The sequence below is a fragment of the Ceratosolen solmsi genome, unplaced genomic scaffold (assembly GCF_000503995.2).
Source record: "Ceratosolen solmsi marchali unplaced genomic scaffold, CerSol_1.0 scaffold63, whole genome shotgun sequence".
NCBI lineage: Eukaryota > Metazoa > Arthropoda > Insecta > Hymenoptera > Agaonidae > Ceratosolen > Ceratosolen solmsi.
The window spans coordinates 965282-989326 of NW_011948437.1; the positions used below are offsets into that span (position 1 = coordinate 965282).

The 24045-nt window shown below is 23.4% G+C and overlaps 1 protein-coding gene across 2 annotated transcripts in view; it reads left to right on the forward strand.

Moving 5' to 3' along the window:
- Window positions 1-23478, forward strand: part of NLG-4 (neuroligin 4) — an 82457-nt gene extending 58979 nt beyond the window's left edge. Inside the window, exons 8-13 of one of the 2 annotated variants that reach the window (XM_011503313.1) lie at window positions 1649-1800; window positions 16623-16750; window positions 18626-18974; window positions 19972-20241; window positions 22173-22341; window positions 23137-23478. In XM_011503313.1, coding sequence (XP_011501615.1) covers window positions 1649-1800; window positions 16623-16750; window positions 18626-18974; window positions 19972-20241; window positions 22173-22341; window positions 23137-23301 — 1233 coding nt within the window. In that variant the 3' untranslated portion in view covers window positions 23302-23478. The other variant, XM_011503314.1, reaches the window with a different exon arrangement.
- Window positions 23479-24045: the final 567 nt, after the last annotated feature.

Below are 24045 nucleotides of genomic sequence, written 5' to 3' on the forward strand. Positions count from 1 at the left end.
ATTCCTGCTTATTTTAAAGAGTCTTTCCTTTATCCTCTATGTTACTTTTTTTTTTTTTTAATTTTTTATTATCAATGAAACATTTAAATAACTCTATCGATTTCTTCCACGAACATCGATTAACTGACAATTTGTAATTAGTAATACATAGAACATCAAACCCTACTTATGCTTGTTAGTATAATTAATTTTCAACAAACAGAACTTGATTTTAAATTTAATGAGAAATTATAATATTCAGACAATAAAATTTTTTAAATTTTTTTGTAATTTCTAAAAGACCTAATTTTCTAATAAATATAAAATAAAATAATTTATTGTTATTTCTACATTATGAAAATAAAATAGTATATTGTTTTGAAAATTAATTGTTAAAATATCTTAATTAAAATATCGTAGTATTATTTTAAAATAGGAAAACATGATATTTTTAGTAAAAAAAAAATATTTTACGTTATTTTTTTATAATTCCATTTATAAATTTATCAAATTTTATGAGATGAAATTTTTTTAAAGACTACTTAACAAATTTTTTTTAATAAGCTACGTAGTAATGCAAATAAATTAGAGCAATTTTCTACTATTCAAATAATTTAAAAAATAATATAGAATGTTTTTTTATATAAAATACATTATAAGTACATAAAGTGTGAATATTGTTTTCAAAATCTAATTATTTTAAGCGTCATAAGTATACTGCAATTCTTTTTAACTTTATTAGATTTTTACTATTTTACTTTTATAAAGTTGATAATTATTTATTTACAAATAAATTAAATTAATGATAAATATTATTATTTCAAAGAAAATAAACTATAATCAAGCAATATAAAAGGTTTTAAAAATATTTCAGATATTCAATTCTAAATTATCTATGGTATTACATTACATTTAATTAAGTTCATAAAAAAAAATACAAAAATCAATTAATATAATAAAAATGAATTATATATATGTATATATATTCAAACGAGGAACATAATGATTATTATAATATAGAATAGTTTTATTTCTCTATAAAATATATATCATCTTAAATTCGATTGAGCAACTTCTAATATATAAAGATAATTATTATTCTAATAGTTATGAGATATTTCTAAAAGAATTAATTATTTAAATATTTTATGAATACACTAAAATATTTTGTTAAACTTAATAATAAAATTAAGTTATAGTTAGTTACATTTCTGCATTCGTAATATTTTATAAATAATATTTTCTTTAAATTATTTAAAAGTTCCATATTTATTACATAAATCATTATACTTGAAAATATTAATATTTTATTAATTTGTCAATGTTTATGAAAGAATTTTCAATATCAGAATGTTTTTATATAATTTTCAATACAATTTTATGTACATACATTCTGACAACTTGGTAAATAAATCTACTAGACTGTTAGTTTGTCTTATAATATAACACAAAAGGAAAATAGAATTCATGGTAGAGAGCAAAATGTTATAATTCCATTGTTATCTGTACAATAGAGTAAAATTAATTTGGTAATTTAAAGAAGTGATTTCGTAGTATTCAGGCTATGATGGTAAAAAAAAAAGAAAACAAACAAAAATAATACAAATATTTGAATAATCATTAAGCATGGTTAAATGGTTAATTAGTATCCTTATTTGTTACTCTACAGAAAATGGGTTCGGTACATGGCGAGGAATTGCCTTTCGTCTTCGGTGCTCCATTAGTCGATGGATTCGGACATTTTCCTCGGAATTACACAAGAGCGGAAGTTGCACTATCGCAGAGTATAATTCAGTACTTTGCCAATTTCGTAAAGACTGGGTAAGTTTATTTAAATACACGTTAATTCTCACTCGGTTTTTTTTTTAAACCCGTATGTATAAGTAACAAATTCAGTAACATTATTATAGAATATTACATATTACATAATACAGAATACAGAATACAACAATAATATATTGAATATAATAATATATAAAAATATTATAAATTTATTCCTTTTTTACAGATAGCGAATTATTGAAAATTAAATCTCTATACATTTTTTTATGTAATTTCCGATATACAAATTGAAATTATTTTGCCATAACTACTAATTGTTATATATTATTAATGTTATTACTTTGATTAAATTTGAAAGTTTCATTGAATAAAATTTAACTGCTGATTTAATTTTAGAATTTTGCATTAAAACTCTATTTTTATTTAAGTAAATCTTCAAAATATAAAGTACTTAATACATATCTTAAAGTATTACTTTGATGTCATCGAAATGACGTGTTTTATAAATTATTTAAACAAAAAAACTCAATTTAATTAAAAATAGAATTAGTACACTGTATTTTGCATCTCATAATGCATATGAAATATTTATCAAGTTCAATTATGTTAAATTCCAGTTTTAATATCGTATAGTTAAACACGATATTTTTCAGTTATGCTTCGCAATTAATTATATTTACTTTAATAGTATTGACTTCCTAATAAGTGGAAGTTTATTAATGTTGTCGAAAATATAAATTATGTTTATTAAGTTTTTATTAATCTTCTATCTATTCATATATACTAGAATATATGAATATTACTAAATTTTCATTTTTGAATAAATAGAGTATCATAGAATAAAAATTATCTATATAATAATTAGTAATTGAAAATAACATAATAAATCGTAACTAAGTAGTAACCAACTAAATTGGTAATTAATAATTTAAAGCTATAGCCATAATTTATTGGCATTAAGTAAATGATTATATTAGATATTGTGTTTTACAAAATAAAAAAAAAAAATAGCTGTCAAAATATTGATTGAACCGTTTCAAATTTTAACTTAGCGATTTAAGATAAAACGATTAAAATTTAAAAACTTTATATATTTTAAATGTAAAACACTTATCATTGCAGTTATATAATTACTATATAATTAAGAATTTTGTTATCAAAATTAGTTATTGAATTGTATACACTTTATCTATTGATTATGTATTACGCATAAATAAATAAAAAATCTATAATATTTATTTTACAAGATTTATAAAAAAATGTAAAACTAACATTATATTTATTGATATTGAATGATATTGATTTTCAAAAATCTCTGTTAGTTTATAAATATTATGATATTATTATAATATTATATATGCTAGTTAATAATATAAATTTCATTTATAGTTTATATATTTTGTCAATACAATTAATTTCATAACTACTTTTTTTTTTTGTAAAAGCATAGCCAATAATGATATATCACTGTTTTTTCAATATAATAAAAACTACACAATTATTAATAATAAAAATATAAAATATGTCAAATAATTTTGATAGGCATTCTTATTTATCGGGTAACAAAATATTTAAAATTTATATTTCAACCTGAAAATATTAAAATTATATTTTAAACAGTCAGTTACCATTTTAAATTCTAATTTATAATTTTTTTTTTTTAACAAATTTAAAGATGTTACTTGAATTAAAATCTATCAAATGAATATTATTCAAATTCCGGAGAAGATATTACTCTAGTGCAGATATGTAAAAATTCTGCTGGTTAGTAACATTTATATAGGATTCATTATCAAAGAAATTCTCTAGTTGTAGAATAAATACGTGCATAGTGGAATATGATCAAATAAATGAAAAAGAAGAACAAGAATTTCATAGAAACAGTGCAAAGCTCCGCTTAAATTTGATGGTATTCGAGAGTGAATATATATATATATATATATATATATATATATATATATATATATAATAAATAAAATTTTTGCAACACTTTAAGATAAAAAATGTTATTTTTCTCTATGAAAGTTATATATATAAAAATTTTATTTTCCACAAATACATCCATAAAATATTGGAATATAACATAATACCGATAGTTTATATAGTTTTCAATAATATTTCAAATTTATGTTAATGCATGTGAATATTATTAAAATGCTTGAAAAAAAGATATTTACAATTAATTTAATTATTACAAATTAAATAATAGCAGCTTTTATTATAGCATTTATTTGTTGTATACATCTACAAGTCAGGGAACGAGCGATTAATTCAAAACCTATACGTTCGCAATTTATAATCTTCATCTTTATAGAATTATTTGATGTGTTTTATAAAAAGTTAATTTTCGAGAAACCATTCAAAATTATGACGGTTGAATTCAGCACACCGTTTGATAAATCCAATCCATTGTGTTTAATTCAGTTCTCTCAACATATTTTAGGAGGAGTAATGGAACATTTATTTCTTATAATCGAAGCAACGTAATAAATAAAAATTAGATCTACATTTTAGCACATGTTTTCATGCTTTGATCATATATATTTAATGAGTGTCCACATTTAATTAAATAACGAATTTTACCATCTACTCGTTCTTTCTTAAAGTATTTTAAAGTGCGAAATTAAATATCGATACATCTCTCATTACTTTCCAAATTACCTTTCTAAATTCTATAATTAGATAATGGTATTCTCTTGAAGTTATTGGGTACTATTTCGCAATCGAATACGATTAAGGTACTTTATTGTAAATTCCTCACTAAATAATAATGTAATATTCAGATAGCATATATATCGTATTTATATAATGCTGATTTCTATTTTTGGTTATGGTAAAATCTCATCCTCTATCATACAAAATAGTTTTTAATTTTTGGTTCTCGTAATATAACGTAATGTCTAATTGTCGTCTTACTTAAGCAATTATTTCATTAAGACTCTAGAGGCCCTAAGTTGCTTCTATCTAAAAAATACCAAAGAAATATATAGTACTTAAATAACGATTTGTAAAATCTAAATATTATAAAATTTCAGTATATATATCTTTTTATTCATTATTTTTCAAACAATCAACTACAAAAATTTAATTCCCGTTTATTAAAGAAATCAAATATTTATTTAAATAAATTATTATTTAACAGAAAGTTATATTATAAATAAACTGAAAATTTTATAATAGATTTATTATTAATATTTAATAACATTTTTAAATGTTTGAAATCAATCAATTTCTCTCGATTTAATATTAATTTATTTTATTTATTATAGATATTTATTAATTTAATAAAATTATATGCAATACACATATAAAATATTTACCATATAAAAGTCTGACATAAATTTAACATTAAAATTTATTGATTTTAATAATCAGATGTATTATTTACATATAAATAGAATCATTAATCCCGCAACAGTTAATTCAAATTTCTGGACATAAATATAATATTTAAAATACAAGAAAGATTGAAAAATATTAATATCATTTTTCTGAAAATATAACAGTATAAATCATAGATTAGAGTATAAAATAAATTATTCTTATAATATAAAATAATATAAAATATAATATAAAATATAATATAAAATAAATTATTCTTGCTGCAATATAACTATTATAACGGAATAATTATTTCAAATATGAAATTTTTAATGTAGGAATTAGTCTTTTTTATTCCAGATAATAATAAAGTATATTAAGTATGTGTGGTGAAATATAAATTCACAGTTAATTCATTCTGGACATATTAAAAAAATTATTAAAATCTTTTGAGCATACAGAATAGAATTTGAGGATAAAATTATTTTGATCAAAAATGCACACATACACGCACGCGTAAATATATATAGTACATCATGTGAAAATAAAATATATAGAAGTAAAAGATAAATAATGTAATTTTATTAAAAAATCAAATATATTTGAAAATAAAATTAATAATTTTTCTATGCGAGATTGAGAGTCATTCTTATATTCCACAACATGTATGAAAATAAAAAATTATTATTAAAATTAATCTCCATTTACTTTATAAATACTTAGTATTAATGAACAATATATTTATATTCATTTTCACATATTTGTACAAATTTGGAAATTTAAAAATTTATTTTATCATTGATATATTTACATTAATATTTATATTTATAATGATATTTATAGCTTTACATATGTTTCAATATGTGATTAATATATTAATATATTAAATATATATATATTTTTTTTATATTTATTAAATATATATATATATTTTTTTTTTTTTTTTTTTAATTATAGTTAATCAATTGGTATAGCAAATGATAACAAATTCATTAATTGTATAATAGTTATTAAAATGTGCGTTTATAAATTCTATGCTGATTCAGTAAACATAAATATATAGCTTTTAATATTATAATTGCTATTTATACTTTTTCTTACTTCCTTTAATACAGAATTAATTAATTATTCCTTTATATAATTTCATTCTACATGTACCATTATTATAATTGAATAATTGTGTACAATAATTAACTTAGTTAATCAATAATTAGTAATACAGATTAAATAGTCTGTCTGCATTGAAATAATGTAAAGCCATCTCTTATATTATTTATGTTAAGAAATAATTATATTTATGTAATTATATATCATCACTGATAAATGACATTAATTAGTATTAGTATTAGTTTTTAATAAATTTAAAAATTGAGGAAAAATAACATAATTGATTTATAATTTTTTATTATATTTTATGAGAAATTTATTAGAAAATTTATACTTTGTATATTAACTTACAAATAAAAGTTGAAAAATAAATGTCAAATCAAAACAGTAAAATAAAAGAATAAATTTTAGTTAAATAATAATTTTTTATTGACTTCTAAATATATTATTCTACTTTAATTCAATAACAAAAATAAAAGAAAAACTAAATATTATATGTAATGTAATCATTTATAATAATTTTATCGAATTAATGACATAATTTTTCTTCACATGGTTGCACGTTTCTTAACTCTTTTAAAAAATTATAATAAAAATATATTCAGTTATCTGCCAATGTACAATATTATTTTTATTTCATATATTTAATACAAATTATTTTCCAATAAACATTTTTATTTTCATTACTTTAACACATTTTTAAATGTAGGTGTATACATTCTTTACATGTATTTATTCGATTAAAATTAATGAAATTTATTTAAAAAAAAAAAAATAAAAAATAAAAAAATTTGAAAAATATAATAACACTGTTAATTTAGTATTCAGTTCATCTCGTTACATACCTATTCTAAAATATACAAAGGTTAGCCCAGTTTAATGTAGATTACTGTAGTCATTACTTGCAACTTCTTGTCAATCATACTCTATACGAATAACGATGTCTGTATTAGAAAAATAGCCAAACTGAATGATTTTGTGTTTGTGAAACAACATCGCTTGCCTACTGATTTTGTTGCTCATTTTGTACTCGTTAGTTTTGTACTTATTTTTGAACTATACAATACCTTGATAACACAGCCAGTGAATCCATGAAGTTAGCGATATAAAAAAACATATAATACAGTTAAAAGAAAGAAAATATTGACTTTCATGATTAAAAAAATAACAATGATAATGATAATGCTGAGTATAAATAAAGTATAATAAATCATTCATTTCTTTTAAACCTTTATAATAAAATAATAAATATGTTAAACATTATGATTATTTACTAATTGCTGTAGCAGTTGGTTGTCTCTTTATAAAAAGAGAATCAACAAATTATACATTATTTCAGAATTAAATAATTCCTTTAGATCAATCATCAACAGTTATATATAAATAATATAAATCTCCGTATTAAATGAATAACTCGTTTTCCTCTATCTCTCTGTTTGTCTATCTGTTTCTCTCTCTCACTCTCTCACTCTCTCACTCTCTCTCTCTCTCTCCTCAAATTTTATAACTATATATTTTCAAATGAAATGCAACGTTTATTAAAATACATGGCATTCATTCATCATTACTTTAATAATAACATTATTTGAAAATGAAAATATTATTAATAAATATAGTAAAAGAAATAGAAAATTTGATATAATGTTTTTGAGATTACACAAAAACCATAATAAAACTAATTTTTGTAAATAATCAAACAAATATGTTTGTTAATATATTTATTTATCTTAATTTTATTTAATGATTTTTTTTTGTTAATATTAACACACAATATTTACATTGATTAACTTTATTTATTAAATGAATTCGTTTGATAAATTAATATTTATTTTTAAGAACTGCGGCAGATCATATTAGTTTTCGCTTTTGCGAAATCAGCTTAATTAAAATGTTTAATTGTAATTTAGTTTTAAAGCTTTATCTTTTATAAATTGACCTATTTTATTTATAATACAGTAGTTCTCGTACATTAGAATAAAATTTTAATAAAATTCGTCAAACAAATCTTAAAATTCTAACTTTTTCAAATAATTTATAAAAGAAATTTGTAATTAAAAAGTTTTTTCGTTTTAAAAACTAGGTTTATTTTTATGTGAATTGATGACATTTCTGAGAATTAATTTACGTATAAGATTCTTGGATAATTATGTTCTTTGAAGTAAGAATATATTAGTTCAGAATGCAATAACATTATATTTAAGATTAGAATCTTTGGGGTTTAGCTCCAATATCATTTTATGAGAGAACTTTTAATTTTTATTGTAGTACTATTAGCCAACATTGGAATGTCAAGTTAAATTACTATTAGAATAAATTGCTTTTTATTATTTGTTAAGGATTCAAAAAATATCTTTAAACTTTGTTACAGTTGTATCATTTTATGAAAATCTTAGATAAATTTAAGCAAGACGTTAAGTCATTTAGAAAACTTCTATATTATTATCTGCCCATAACTATCGATTTACGATATTTTTATAATTTCAAATTTACATTCTTTCATTAGAAAAATGTCTTATAGAAACTAATGCATTGTATTTCTGCAGAACGTAGTAACTATTATATTTATTAACCTACTCTTAAGGCTGCTAAGCCTTCGACCGTCCGTCATCATTTAACGATAAATAGGGAAAACGTGAGATACGGGTAATTGGATAAAGTATAGGAATCTCGGGTCCATATCTCGTACTTTAGTCTGACTGACGCTAATTCCATATAGGTATAGGGCTAACTTTATATGAACTCCTGGCTTATTCTATCTTATTTTTCTATTTTCTTTTCATCTCGTTATTTTTATCTCTGCATTCTTCCATTATTTCTATGCCTTTTGTAATTTTTACTTTCTTTACTCTAGTTTCACTTATCTAACTTTGTTATTTCATTCTCTTCTTAGATTTTAATAACTAGCCGTGATTATCAAGATTAAAAACCGGCATTATTAATTTTTCGCTTTATTTCAATGATAGGATCAAATTATTTAATTTGTTATCATGCTATAGAACATAGTTATTGTTCAGCATTCAGCTACTGAATGGCAAAAATTTTCGATTTCATATATCGTGGCTCGTGACTTGAAGGGTTTCGACTTCGAGATTGTGATACGGACATTATCATTACGATCTTTATGATCAAGGCTATGATCAGCATCGATCCCACAGTTAATAAACGAATGTTGTATTTGAATGCAATTATTATGCTCACGAGGCTTTTCAATACATTTATACTCTTGTCAATTGATCGTTGTAATAAAATATAATATATCAGATACTAGCCAATTATTGTGAATCATGTGAAAGCAAATAATTTTTATTAAAAATTAAAATAATCATAAATTTTACATGAATTTTATTTTCGAAATCTTTAAATCTATAATAGTACTGTAACTGTAAATCTCTAGATTGTTTATATTCCAAATTGATACGTATATGGTCATAATAATATATACGGTTTCCATCAAAGTCAAAAACAGAGAAAACAAGCACTACTTTCATCTCGCCGAAGTAAATAGGCTGAAATTGATTGGTGCATTAATTTTTACTTTGCACAAATTCAATTCACTAATTAACCATTAGAAAACTAAATTAGCTTGTTTTCAAAAATGATTATTTTATAACTCTGCCTTGAATTTAGTTTCAATTTTTAATTAATTTTTATCCATGTATATTTACTGATACTTAAAAATTCCTTTTTATAAATAATATAATTACAAATAAAAAAATTTACAAGATTTTAAATTGAATAATATAAAAAAGTATTAAAACAGTTTTTCTTTTTCATTTAAAATTTGCGAATCCTTACTTTTGAAATTAAATGTATATGTGCATGCGCCTATGTGCATAATAATAAATTAAAATACATGGATATATTATAAATTAAATAGAGAACAAACTGTAATAAGAACTTGAGGGGTCATTTCTCACTTCTGTTAAACAAACTACCAAAATTAGTTTTATTAAATATTTTAAAAAGTTTTGTCTTAACAAATTGTTAGATGTTTAATTTAATTAAAATTAAAAATCATTGAAGTATGGTGTACAATAATTTTGTATGAGACATACAAACTAAGCATTTTGTTTTCGATTTGTTCCAAAGTAGTTTTAAAATTTACTAAAAAATTAATTTTATAATTCAACAGAATAATGAGATAGTACAATCAAGAGTTGAATGGATATTGAAAATGTAATAATTTATACTGTACTTTTTGTTACAAATTAGTATAAATAATTAATATAAAAAGGTGTATCAATAGTTAATATTAGAATCAATTAATTAACTTAATAAAAAATCGTATAGACTGTTTCCGAATAATATTTCAAAATTTCAGAAATCTGATCGGGAGTCAAACAATAAATTTCAAGTAACTAAAATAGCAATTGCCCCAATGACTCATTCAAATAAAAGAACTTTATCATTTTATCTGTTTGTCTCTCTTCCACTCACAAACGAATATGTATAGATTTTATCAGATTTTCCATCGCCCTTTCTATTCAATAACTCACATAATCAAACCTCGAATAAATAAATATAGGAGACCTCTGGTCAATCAAACTATTACGTTAATACCCAAAATATCTTTACTATATTTTTATGTTATTGATTATTAATGAATTATAATAATTATATGTTATTTATTATACATTAATTTATTACAAGATAGTAATTTATTTTTTATTACCGTGAATACACACAACCACGCGCGCGCGCGCGCTGTTATGAAAAGCAATTCAATTCAAATAATATTTATACGCATTTAAATACCTATAATAGACTTTATATAAAATACGTTTATAATATTAGCTCAACTAATTGTTAACTAAACGTTAAAATGGTACAATTCTTAATTCTACTAATTACTTATATATTTACTAAAATATCACCAATTGTTTTAATTAAAAATGTAATAAACTCAACGTTCAGTTAGACAAAAAAGTATATCTTTCTCTTGTAAAAATAATATTTAATTTTTTGAAAGCACTTCAATGAAAAGCCAAATTTCCAAATCTCTTTAAAAATCTCTTTCATTATACTTATTATCATATAAAAATATATATTTTAAACAGTGAAAATATATAAATTTACATATAAATTAAATAATGAATTTTTTTAAACATATTGTGTAAGAATATAACATTTTTTCTTTCAATAATTCTAAAACATTAAACTAATCCTATAAATGTATTAGAAAAATATTATATAATTCATAACATTTGTTAACAAAATATTCTTAATAATAAAAGTAAAAAATTCTCTCGTACATTTAATCAAGAGCTACAAAAACATGAGAACTGAAATATTATCATTGATACGTTATCTCAAGTTTTTGCAGATTCACTACAGTTATAAAAGTGCGTATATAGCACGATTATTTAACTAGGTATTTGACTTTTATAATTTCTAATTTTTATACGAGCAAGTATATTGCAAAGAAGAAATGACGATTGAAAAGCTTCCAAGCTACATTAAGTTTTTCATACCTTTTTTACACGTACTGAAATATCAATTCAATAATATATAATTGATTGAAACTATAATAAAATTGTTATACTTTTAAGTGAGTAAGTGTGTCAGTTTAAAAAAAAAAACTGTGAAGAATTAAAATTGAAAGTTTATAACATTATTAAGACTGTAATGAGCAACCACAGTAGTATATGTTATAATTTTAATTTAAAAAAGATATCATTATTACATTAAATATATGATTTAATTATAGAAATATATATAATATATATATTTAGATATAATATTTTAGAAATTTATCTACTAATTATAATTTCCGACAGATATATTTATATTTTACGTAGGTTAAAAAGACACGATTATAAGGATTTTTTGCGTGTCAAATTTCAATTTAAAAATTAAAATAAAATTTTTTATAAAATTGGCAGTTAGTAATAATTATTACAATTTAAATCGATAATTAATATAAAAGTGAAAATATCGAAAGATAAACAGATGAAAGTTTTAATTTTTTCAAATTTAGTACAAATATTCTATAATTCTTGTTAATATTGAAAATACTTTTCTTTCTGAAAACGAAATAATCATAAACCAAAAAAAAAAAAAAAAAAAAAAAAAAAAAAAAAAAAAGAAAACAAAAAAAGAAGAAAAAAATCTACAAATCAATATATAGTAAATTTGTAATATCTATGAAGGGAATATTGAATATCGAGTTAAAATTCCTGCGTAGTATGAGAACTATTTACGCTGCAACCGATATCTGTATTGCAACATTTAACTGTTTCACAATGATGACCAATGTCATAGCTCAATGTGACAATCGATGAGTCAAGTATATTTCAAATAATTGAGCCGCACTCTTCTTTAACATATCAATAATACAATAGCTCTCACCTATATACCTGCATCAACGAAAATACGAAAATGATGCATCGATAATACATTGAATATGAAATCGTCAACTATATACACGCGCACACACACACATATATATATATATATTTATTTATTTATTTATTTATTTATTTATTTATTTATTTATGAATAAATATATCATTCTTTTAATTAGCAATCAAAATTTTACCTCGGAGTAGCATGTATTCCCAAATTATATAAACTGCCACTAATGCATCGAAAGTGAGATACAAAAATCATTAAAAAGATTATATATATGAAATATAGTATTTTACAAAGAGTATGTAGTAGTGAGGAAGATATCTAAAATATTTTATTTTAACGAGAAGTCTTAATATATATATATCATTCTATAATGATATTATACATCATTCAGAAATTCAACTATTAATACATTGAATAAGTAGATAAATGAACTTCGCTAAAATTATTATCAAATTAACAAATTAGTTTGAATTAAGCCTGATTTATTGAACATAATCTGTGAATTTTGCAGTTATCGTATAATATGGTTGTACTGATTACATTAAAATCCATGCCAATTAAACAAAGCAGTTGATATAAAATGGAATAAAATAAATATTTAGCTTTAATACAATTAAACATAAAGCCAAGCATAAGATAATCATTATTTCGAAAATTATTAAAATGATTTAATAATCTTAGACAAAATTATATAAAACAGGGTATAGTAGGAATAAATAAAAAGTGTATAAGATGCTTATAAACAATATAAAATCTTACATTTATCTTAGTTCACATCACATTTCATATCTTATTAATGATGGCATTGGCACTGTTAAATAAATTTCATACAAAAAAAAGTTGCTATTCGCATAATAATCCACATTGAAAGTATTAAAACGATGAAACTGATATAGAATATCTGACAGATAAAAATATCGTGATTAAACGTTTAAACGATATTGGATGTATTATTACATAAATATTAAATTTAAAAGAACATATGACGGGGAAATTTATAGCGTTGTTGTTGATCGAGTCAGACGACAGTTTTAATACACCAATAAGGAACTTATATCAATTTCCCATAGAAAACATTTATTGATATCATAAAAACTTTCTGCAAACAAAGAATAATTATAATGGTGTAAAATGAATAATGAAACTAATCGAATTTCAAGATCGATAGATGCATCTCACTGTTATAAAATAGACATAAATTACTTATTCAAATATAAAATAAATAGCAAACTGAGATAATTGCCAGCTTATAAATATATCAATTTAATATAAAAGATATCAGTTTACAATAGTTTTAGAGAATTTATGTCATTCAATATATATATATATATATATATATATATATATATTTGCATTTTTGTTGAAACGAACTTTAATTCTAATAAAGGTATTTATTTATAATAAATTACTTTTATAAAGATGAAGTAAATTTCAGTTATATAATAGAAAAAGTAAAGAAATTAGGAACTGTGTATGCATTGAAGCACTTCAAAAGTCTGGTGCTAACTATATCCATATTTTAATAATTTTTCGTACAAAGGTGCATATAGTTAAATTATGTCTGACTATTTTTCAATTATGCGTACGCGCATAATATAATAAATTCTGATGAATCGTGTGCGTTTTTCCTCTTGAAACTTTCGACTTTATAAATATCTAATTTTTCATATTTAATTTTCTACCTAACAATGGTTAATCAAAGACAATCTTATTAAATTAATATATTTACTAATTAATTATTTAGGTATTAATATTTATTAGAGTAATTAATATAATAATATCAGTAGAAAACAATATTATAAAGAAAACAATTATGAATCGTTAATTCGAATACATAATTTATAGCAAGTGTCAGAGTTTTAGATTTCCAAAAACATAAATATATAAAGATACGTCTTTTCGAAAGAAGTATACTCCAATTAAATTTATTAAGTGTATTAGGTATACTCGAGTAAAGTACACTAATTTACTAATTTTGAATGAGACGAGGTCAAAATTGTTGTTAAAGCTGACATTTGTACATTTATGTGCTTTGTCACTTCGTTCGCATCAAAATTAGCATATATATTATCTGTAATAGACTCTTTAAACATTTTTTTGAAAGCATATTTATTTTATTTTGTAGTTAGTGAAAACCTTACTGAATAATAACATAAGCATTATCGATGGTACAAACGCACAAACTAAATTGTACATATCAATAATAACAAATTCCAATTCTTTCTAATTTATTTTCACTGAAGAAACTTTATTCTATTGTAAGCATGACAAATTGATAAATTATTATTAAAATTATGAAGCATCATTTAACGAACTAGATAAACTTTTAATAAATATCAAGTTATTATTTGAATATTAAATGTCTATTGACATTTTAAAATAATCATTACAAATTTACATTTTAATTTCATTACAAATTCTCTCATGAGATCTATCGCAAATGGTGATATAAATAATTACATTATTGATAAATTATTAAAAGTTATTAATAATCTATCATTATCCCCATTAACTTCAGCTAATATTTCGACAATTCGGTCACGGTGTTAATTAGAATATTTGCATGACCTGTCATACACGTTTAAGTTCAATCATTCAACGCCTAATATAATAACATCTGGTACTATGATTTTAATTAAAAATAATTCATCTCCGATACAATAGCTTTTAGGATATATGGATGATGTACATCCGAAAAGGATAACGTAATTCAAGTAATATCAATTCAAACTACCGATGGAATTTAGAATTCATATTGAAGAGGCTGAATTCGAAGGTCTACTTTTTATCAATAGATAATCATAAATAATTGATGTCATTTGATATATAAGGGTTAATAATATCTAATGACTGATCTAATAGAATATAACATTGACACATTAAACGCAATATTGAATAAATTGAATATAACATTGATATATATATATATATATATATATATATATATATATATACTTATGTATATACATATGTATATAATATAATTTTTATTATTAATATCAGTATATGATTAGTATTGATATATTTATATTTTAATACATTATTTTAAACGATATCTTTTTAATCTCCTAAAGAATGAGAATTTCATAAAAGTACATTTATAATTACATAATAATATGAATGTGATTGTATTTTAGCATATGAACAATAGGAAGATATATAATTATAAGAGATCATTATTTTCATCTTGGGTAACAAAATGTTGCTTGCTTCATTTAATAACTCAAATAGTGGATATTAAATCAAGCTACAAGCATTTCCGATTGTCTTATAAGCACGCAGAGCATACGCGTGCACGCGGGCACACATGCGCGTCTATTGACCAACGCACATGCGTACACACACAGGCGTATCTTCAGATTTATTTGTCCCATCGACTATGCGAAACTTGCAGCGACAGGAAACGGAGGTGTACATAAGTTTACATAACTTAGCACAGCTGGGATGCACTAAATTATGTGAGTATCGTGTCTCGCATGAACTCGCAACTTTTATGCAAAGTCCGGCTGTAGACTGAGGCTGTGGCTCTTGTAGCTCACTAGCTATATATATATATATATATATATATATATACCTTAGGAACATGCTATACGTAAACAGACAATAAGTAACGGGAGGCTTAAGCCCATAGACCGAGTGTCGACGTCTCAAACTATGGAGTGGAGCTCTGCCTTCTCGCGTTGACGTTCTTACCATTTCCATTGCACTCCAATTCGCCATTCTAATGTATTTGTATATAGACATAATGATAACAGTAAAGTAGTATGAATAGAAGCATTCACAAACATCCTCCTTATTCTTTATATTAACGTTTATCTTGTGCGCAACGTGTACATAACGATCCCTAATCTCTATTTTTATAATTATATGAAAACGACAGCACAAAAGTATGAATACAGTTTCTTTTAAGATTTTATCGAGGTTACTTAATATATTTTATTATACTATACTGCTGAGTGATTAAAAAAAAAAAAAGAATTAATATTATATCATTATTATCGATAACAATTTAAATTTCATATTATTTCTGTTACTGAATTATAATAAATTTAAATATATTTTCATTATGTTTTATCTAGTAATCCGAATTCAGCAGAACACTTCCATGGGAAAGATACACTTTTGTCTGCTAATCGAGAAAAGAGTCGATTTCGAAGCCTGACATGGGATCAATACGATCCTATACATCAAAAATATTTAGAAATTGGTATGAAACCTTATTTATATAATTAATGTATATATATATATATATATATATATATATATATATATATATATATATATATATATATATATATATATATATATATATATATATATATCTATATATATATATATATATATGTATATATATATATGTATGTATATATCCAACTTTTTTACATGCAAAAGAATTCTATACTATATGAAAGCAAATTAAGATTGATTCGTTAATTGCAAATATGATATATGCTATTCAATTATCTTAATAAAACTTGGTGAAACAATTATATTATTATTACAAAATAATAGTGTACTCTACACCAGAGCGTGGTTTTCAATTTATACACTCGATATATATTTTGGCTTAAACGTTCAATTAAAATATTTCAAATGGAGTTACTTAAACCTGACATATTTATTGCAAATAGTGGAAGCCGTATAAAAATACAGTTGGAATTGTAATTCTTTGGCTTCGAAGTTATTAATTTAAAATATCATATGAATTATAGTATTATGCATATGTCAATCATCTCTATTATTGTCATGTTAAACAATTTAAAAAGTTTTGAGTAGTGGTTCCAACGATTATTTGGTTATTCGTTATATCGTATATCTGATAAATAAAGTATAAAATGATATTTTTAAGGATCAATAATATCCACTGATAATGTATTTTAATAATATTAAATATAGCTACGGGTAATACATTTGGCACATGTGAATCTGTGTTCATTCTTTTGGTAATTTGTGCTTTCAATTATACCGATTCTCTTGTTTAAATTTGATTTCAAATATCCTATATTATATTATTTATTTATACTTCCTACAATACGATATTGATTAATTTGTACTTAATTTGTAATAAATATTCTTTATATTATGTTGAAACAATTTAATGATGCAATCAATTTGTATTATTTAGAATGAAATACCAATTAAAGTATATTAATAGGAAATGAAATAAAACTCTACAATCGTTGTAAATATTTCTTTGACTTTATTATGACATTTGTATCGAATACTAAATATGTTGAAAAATCCACTAATGTTGAATCTGAAACTAATGTACATTTATTTTCTTTATATATATAATATTTGAATATATATATATATATATATATATATATATATGAATTTAATGTTTAAAGTACACACTTTCTTGGTTTATTTTAAAATATAATGTTTATTTAAATTTATACAAGCCGCGTGAACAGTAAACATTTTATTACGATTGTAATTATATATTTTAATCATTTTAGAAATATTAACAATTTAGTAAAAAAGTTTAAATATTTCAAAAAATATCTTGTGAATTCATCATTTATACCTTACCGTTGAGTTTTCATATAATTCTTCATTTAACTTTCGACATTTTTCATTAATTTCTAGTTCATTTTTACTTAAAAAAAAAATATTTTAGCTTTCATAAACTTTTTAATTATTTATTCCTAACTTTTTAATTCCTTTCGCATCAGATTGATTATTATTTTTCACTATGGTGTGTTGAAAATTTTAACTTTACATCCAATGAGTTTGTTATAAGTTTGTTATAATAATGATTATTATATATTTATTCGTCTCTTCATATGTATGCGTCAACTTTCCTATTTACGAAGGCATTACGATCATATATTTATATTGGATTAGGATTAAAAAAAAGTACCAATATAACGTAACAATATTACTTTTGTTAATCCTAAATTAATTCTAAAAAATTATTCATTTCATATTGTCACTCAAAAATGAAGACAGTTTATGATGAAACTTACAGAACAAAGTTTCATTCGCTTTCAGTGTTCGGTGGAACATTAGAAATGAAAAATTCTGTACAGTTCAACTAACAGCAATTCCGATAATGTTCATTCTTTCGATTCTTTAGGTATGAAACCAAAGATGAAGAATCACTACAGAGCACATCAATTGTCTGTCTGGTTAAGACTAGTGCCAGAGCTGCATCGGGCAGGAATGGAGGATGTTGAACCACGGCATAACTTGTTCAGGGGTTACGCTGATCCGAACCTCTACGACGGCTTTGTAAGACCAGACCCCCTTAATAGACTCTCTAGTAGCGATTTCGAGCCCCTACATGCCCTCAGGAACATAACAACCGAGCCACCCACGACCACCGATTATACTATCACCACTTGCGTTAGTCTCATTCAAAGTACCAATGTACAAAATATCAATAACGCTAGCACTGATACACTTGCTAGTCTTGACGCTGCGGGGTGAGTATCCATACATTTATTCCGTTTTTTCTTTTCTTCGTTCGCTTAAATTTCAATTTATATTAAGATAATACTATTCGCTATCCGTAGAATTTGCACGACCGCAAATTTGCATTACCGCGATACTCAATATTTATATCTTTTCTATATAATGAACCATGCATTTTTAAATTGGCGATTATAAAAAAAAGGCATGCTGAGAGGGGCTTGAAGTATAAACGATTAAATCAATTTGAAACAATAATGCATTAAACAAACGATGATATGTCTTAAATACTTCCTCTGATATAATGAGAGAAAAAAAAATTACGTATATTATTTGGATAAACGTAAAATATTCTCATCGATGATATTCAATATTGATAAAAAAAAATTGGTAAATTTATTTTAATCATAAACTCGATTAAAAAAATATGCAAAACTTTGTCGCCCGCTTTAAATTATTTTAAGCTTTATTTAAAGAAGAGTTTAGAATGAATTTTTTAATTTTAAATTGCAAAAAATAAAACGAAAAATAATCTGACGAATCTTATCTTATGGACAACATAAAAAAATTTTACATGTTAAATTATAATTTTATCATGCATTTTGGTCATTTAAATGTAAATATTTTTTTTTTTTTTTTTTTTTTTTTTTTTTTTTTTTTTTTTTTTTTTTTTTTTTTTTTTTTTTTTTTTTTTTTTTTTTTTTTTTTTTTTTTTTTTTTTTTTTTTTTTTTTTTTTTTTTTTTTTTTTTTTATATATCAAATATTTGCCATTCTATCATTATTATACTCTTATTTTAAAGTAGATATTAAGCTTTGTAGTAGCATTTTGTAGAAGCATCGGAATAATTTAATTTAGTTTGATTTATCGTAATCTTTTCAACTGCCTACCTACTACATTTTATAATATCATAAAATAAATAGATTATCAATTAAGTGCTATATGCACCTGAAATATATCTTAAGTTCTATTTTTTAACAAGTTTTCTCATCGTCCTTCACATTTTTCGCAGCTATGCCGCATACTCGACTGCCCTTAGTGTGACAATAGCAATTGGCTGCAGTCTACTCATACTCAACGTCCTTATATTTGCGGGTGTTTATTATCAGAGAGATAAGACACGGTTGGAGGTAAAAAGCATGCAACAACAGCAAATGATGAATCAACAGTGTGTCCCTAGAGGCTTTAATGATCTCAAACAGCCGCCACCTCCACCTTCACCGCATACACACTTTCCTGGAGGACAAGTCATCGTCGACGTCGAGAACGAAATGCTTCGAAGGTACGCGTAGGTCATAAGCATCTTTTCTTTCCAAGGCATTCTTGCCTTTAGGAAGATAAATAGATTATTAAGATTATTGCATACCTTAGTTATAGTAAATTTTATTTATTGCAATTTTTAAGAATTGTTCAAGTACGATGATATGAAATAGCCATAAAATGCATATATAATTTTATTATATATGTGTGATACACTTGAAAAGTTTATATTTATGAAACAGATATGATCCTTTCTGAAAATTACATCATTCAAGAAGCAAAATAAATATTTTAATACAATGTAATGTGTCTTCTGATTCACGCTAATATTTTATAAATTTTAATAATAATCTTTACTTCAATAATATATAAAAATAATATTGTTATTGGAATGTTATTGGAATTCGCTTTAAATCGCTTTAATCATCTCATTTAGGACGCCAAAAAATTGAATAAATAGATACTTGGGCATCATCCAACACTGCCAACATAATTTGTAATTAAAAATAGTTAATTTTAATAAAAACCATGAATTGATCTGTATTTTTTAACTTGTAATATAATATTTAATATTTAAAATTAAATAATAGTTTAGCTAATATTATTACATTCTTTTTTTTTTATCCAAATAAAATGCAAGCTTTTGTAATTCTTATTTCCTTCGCTCTTCATTAAAAAATACATTAATATTATAAATTGATATTTTTATAATTTAAATTTCTTTTTGATAGCTTTTATCTAAGATTACCTTATAATGTATTTTTGGATAATGGAGTTTAAATAGTTTGATTTAATGAATTTTATAAAATAGGAAGGAATTTTTTATGTTGAAGATATTTGACATCAACTTGGCATACATAATAAAAGTATATCGAAAAGCATAATAATAAATTTTAAACTATCGTTTGACAAATGCTATATTTAACCTCAGGCAATGCCATATTTTTCATTTTTATATAAATATAATGATTTGAAGAATTCAAGAAACTGCAAATTTTTTTAATGTTTTTTAAATTAGTAAGTATATAAGAATTATATTTTGAGACTAATTATTTAAGACATTGCTTTGATTAGTTTTGTTATTCATAATATCACTGTCAATCGAGATAATTATACTTCTTATTTATTTAGTAAATTGTTATATATAATTAAATAGGACAATCTAATTGCTTAAAATCTATAAATTAATTATTTATATAAATTTTTTAGAAAACTAAAGAATGTAAACTAAAAATGTTGAAGTCTTTAATGTCCAAATGAAAAATTTCTTGGACGATTGCTATAACAAAGGTTAAATTGTCCTTATAAAATGTCACATAGAATTTTGGAACTTGAGATAAAAATATTGTCTATACATTCTGCACACCCTATATAATTTTTAAATATTTCAATAATCGTTGCACTCGTATAGTGATTACGTATCCTTCATTTCGTGCATATAGAGTTAGAGTAGGAAATTAAATTTATTTTGTAAAAACATAATTACTCATTTATAATGGTTAATCAAGTGGTCAAATGGTTAATCATTCATCGCTGTGCGTATATTATTTTGTTCAATTGTATCAATTAATATAATTTCAAAATCATTAAAATCTACTATAATATAAAAGTGTATAAATATAAATTACAGGATAAAATTTCATTTTCTATTATGAATTTTAATATGATAGTAAACAGTAACGCGATTTTTAATTCATAAGAGTATAATAATAATTAATTTCCGTGGTAATTAATGTTTGAATTAGAATTTGATAAATTTCAGCGATTAATTTTCTATTGTTTTCGATTAGTTTTCACTTTCAATGATCTTATTGACATATCGTGAATTCCAAGTGTACGAACTAAAATTACGAATGAATTGTTCGGTAAACAATACAAAAATTGTGTCAATTTTATTGCCTATAAGCGTGAGTGAAAAGAATACGCAATAGAGTATTTAATTTTTGTGTTCAGGAATATCTTGAAAACCATGCCGACAAATGATACGAATATGCTGCTGCAGCAAACCCAAGTAACACATACACTACCGCATCCGCACCATTACCCGAAGCAACACCAAATGCAACACTCAACACTGCCACGGAGTTCAGTGCTCCCAGACATTAGTACACAACAAAGTCAAGTGAGTATCGATTATGGCTTTACTTCGAAATACCATATTTATTGATTTTTGATTGATGGGGCAAGGTTTAAAATATTTATTGTATTTTAATTTTAGAGCTAAATGAAACACGTTGGGCCCTAACTGAGTGTATAGTAGGACAATAAAAATAAAAATAAAAACTGTGAAATTGTAATTCAGTATGTTTAGCATGGATCGGTATTACAGTCTATATTATAAGTAAATATAATATATAAGTAAAATATTTAGTTATCGTTCGCTTCAAAAACTATTCCAAACTAATGGAACTCGAGCATAAAATATTTATGAATTTCTTATTACAATTGAAAGTCGATTAAAAAGTAATGAATATTTTAATTACTCTCGGTAATATTAGCTACAAAATTATTCGCCCTAACACTTTCATTCTGATTAATTCTAAATTTTTACTTAACTTTAGTTCATCCAAACCTTCATAGCTTTACACTCGGGGCTCATAATTTAAAATCTCAATCCATCAAATCAAAATAACTTTACTCTTCTTACTTAACACTTTCTCCGTCAAAGTTTAATATTTAAATAACAATTAAATTCCTCATTCTAATATATACTGGCAGTGAAAAAAAAAAATATGTAATTTTGCTTTCCTCGTCAACTATTTCTCTCTATGCTTTATACCTATGATTAATGCTCCGATAGATTACTCCTCATGCCACTCTAGTATAGAGCGATATTGAAAGAGACAATCAAATGGAAAGTGTAATAAAATCAACTACGTATACAATATTGGACCGGTTGTATGTGGTGGGATTGCAGGGTCCACCCAATGGCTCGATCCACATGACACTACCGCGACAATCGCGGCTTCCGAGGGTCAATAGTCCACCGGAGAACCAACCGCTACTTCAGAGCTGCACCCAAACGACGACGGTCTCGGGTCGCGTACAGTCGCAGTCTGGTGTCGGTGAGATGCACGTCTGACACTTCGAATCCCCGACTGAGCACCTTGTTACGGACCTTCATACAGCTTCCACGCTTCTTTAATGAAATTCCCTCGAAAGATATGCGTATGCTTGCGAGTATGAATTGCGTAGGATAATTTGTGTCTTTGAAACATTATAAGGCCTTTAATAATTAGATGTCCAATCGATTCCACGCCACTGCTTATTTCGTTAGTACATTAAACGCAATTGTTTTTATCAAAGGTTTTTTCTTTGAATTATTTATTATGAAATTTCAATTTTTTTTTTGGAAATTTTACCTCGTAAATTTTACTTCGTAAAATTGCATATAATTTACATTCTGAGAAGAATTGCCGATCTCTAGCTTATGATACCTTATATTGACGCGAAGCGTTCCAATTCTTATAAATTAGTCAAGTTAAAGGCTTATTAATTTACTCATTAATACTATCTGGCAGAGTCCATTAATATAAGTAAGTATAATTACTTCTTATATATCTCATGTAAATATCGTTTTAGAAAAAATTTCAGTCTCTAACTAATATAATGTGAATAAAAAAATTTATATATCGGAAATTTAATATTAGCCTCGAAACTTTGTAGATTAATTAAAGAAAATGTATGTATACATTGTTTGATTTGATATTTCAAGCAAGATTTTATTATTATCCAAGGAGTATATTATATGAAAATTCAAAATATTAAAAAGATAAACTTTATTCTTATTACATTTTTTTTTTAATAACAAATTCAGTCGTATTAA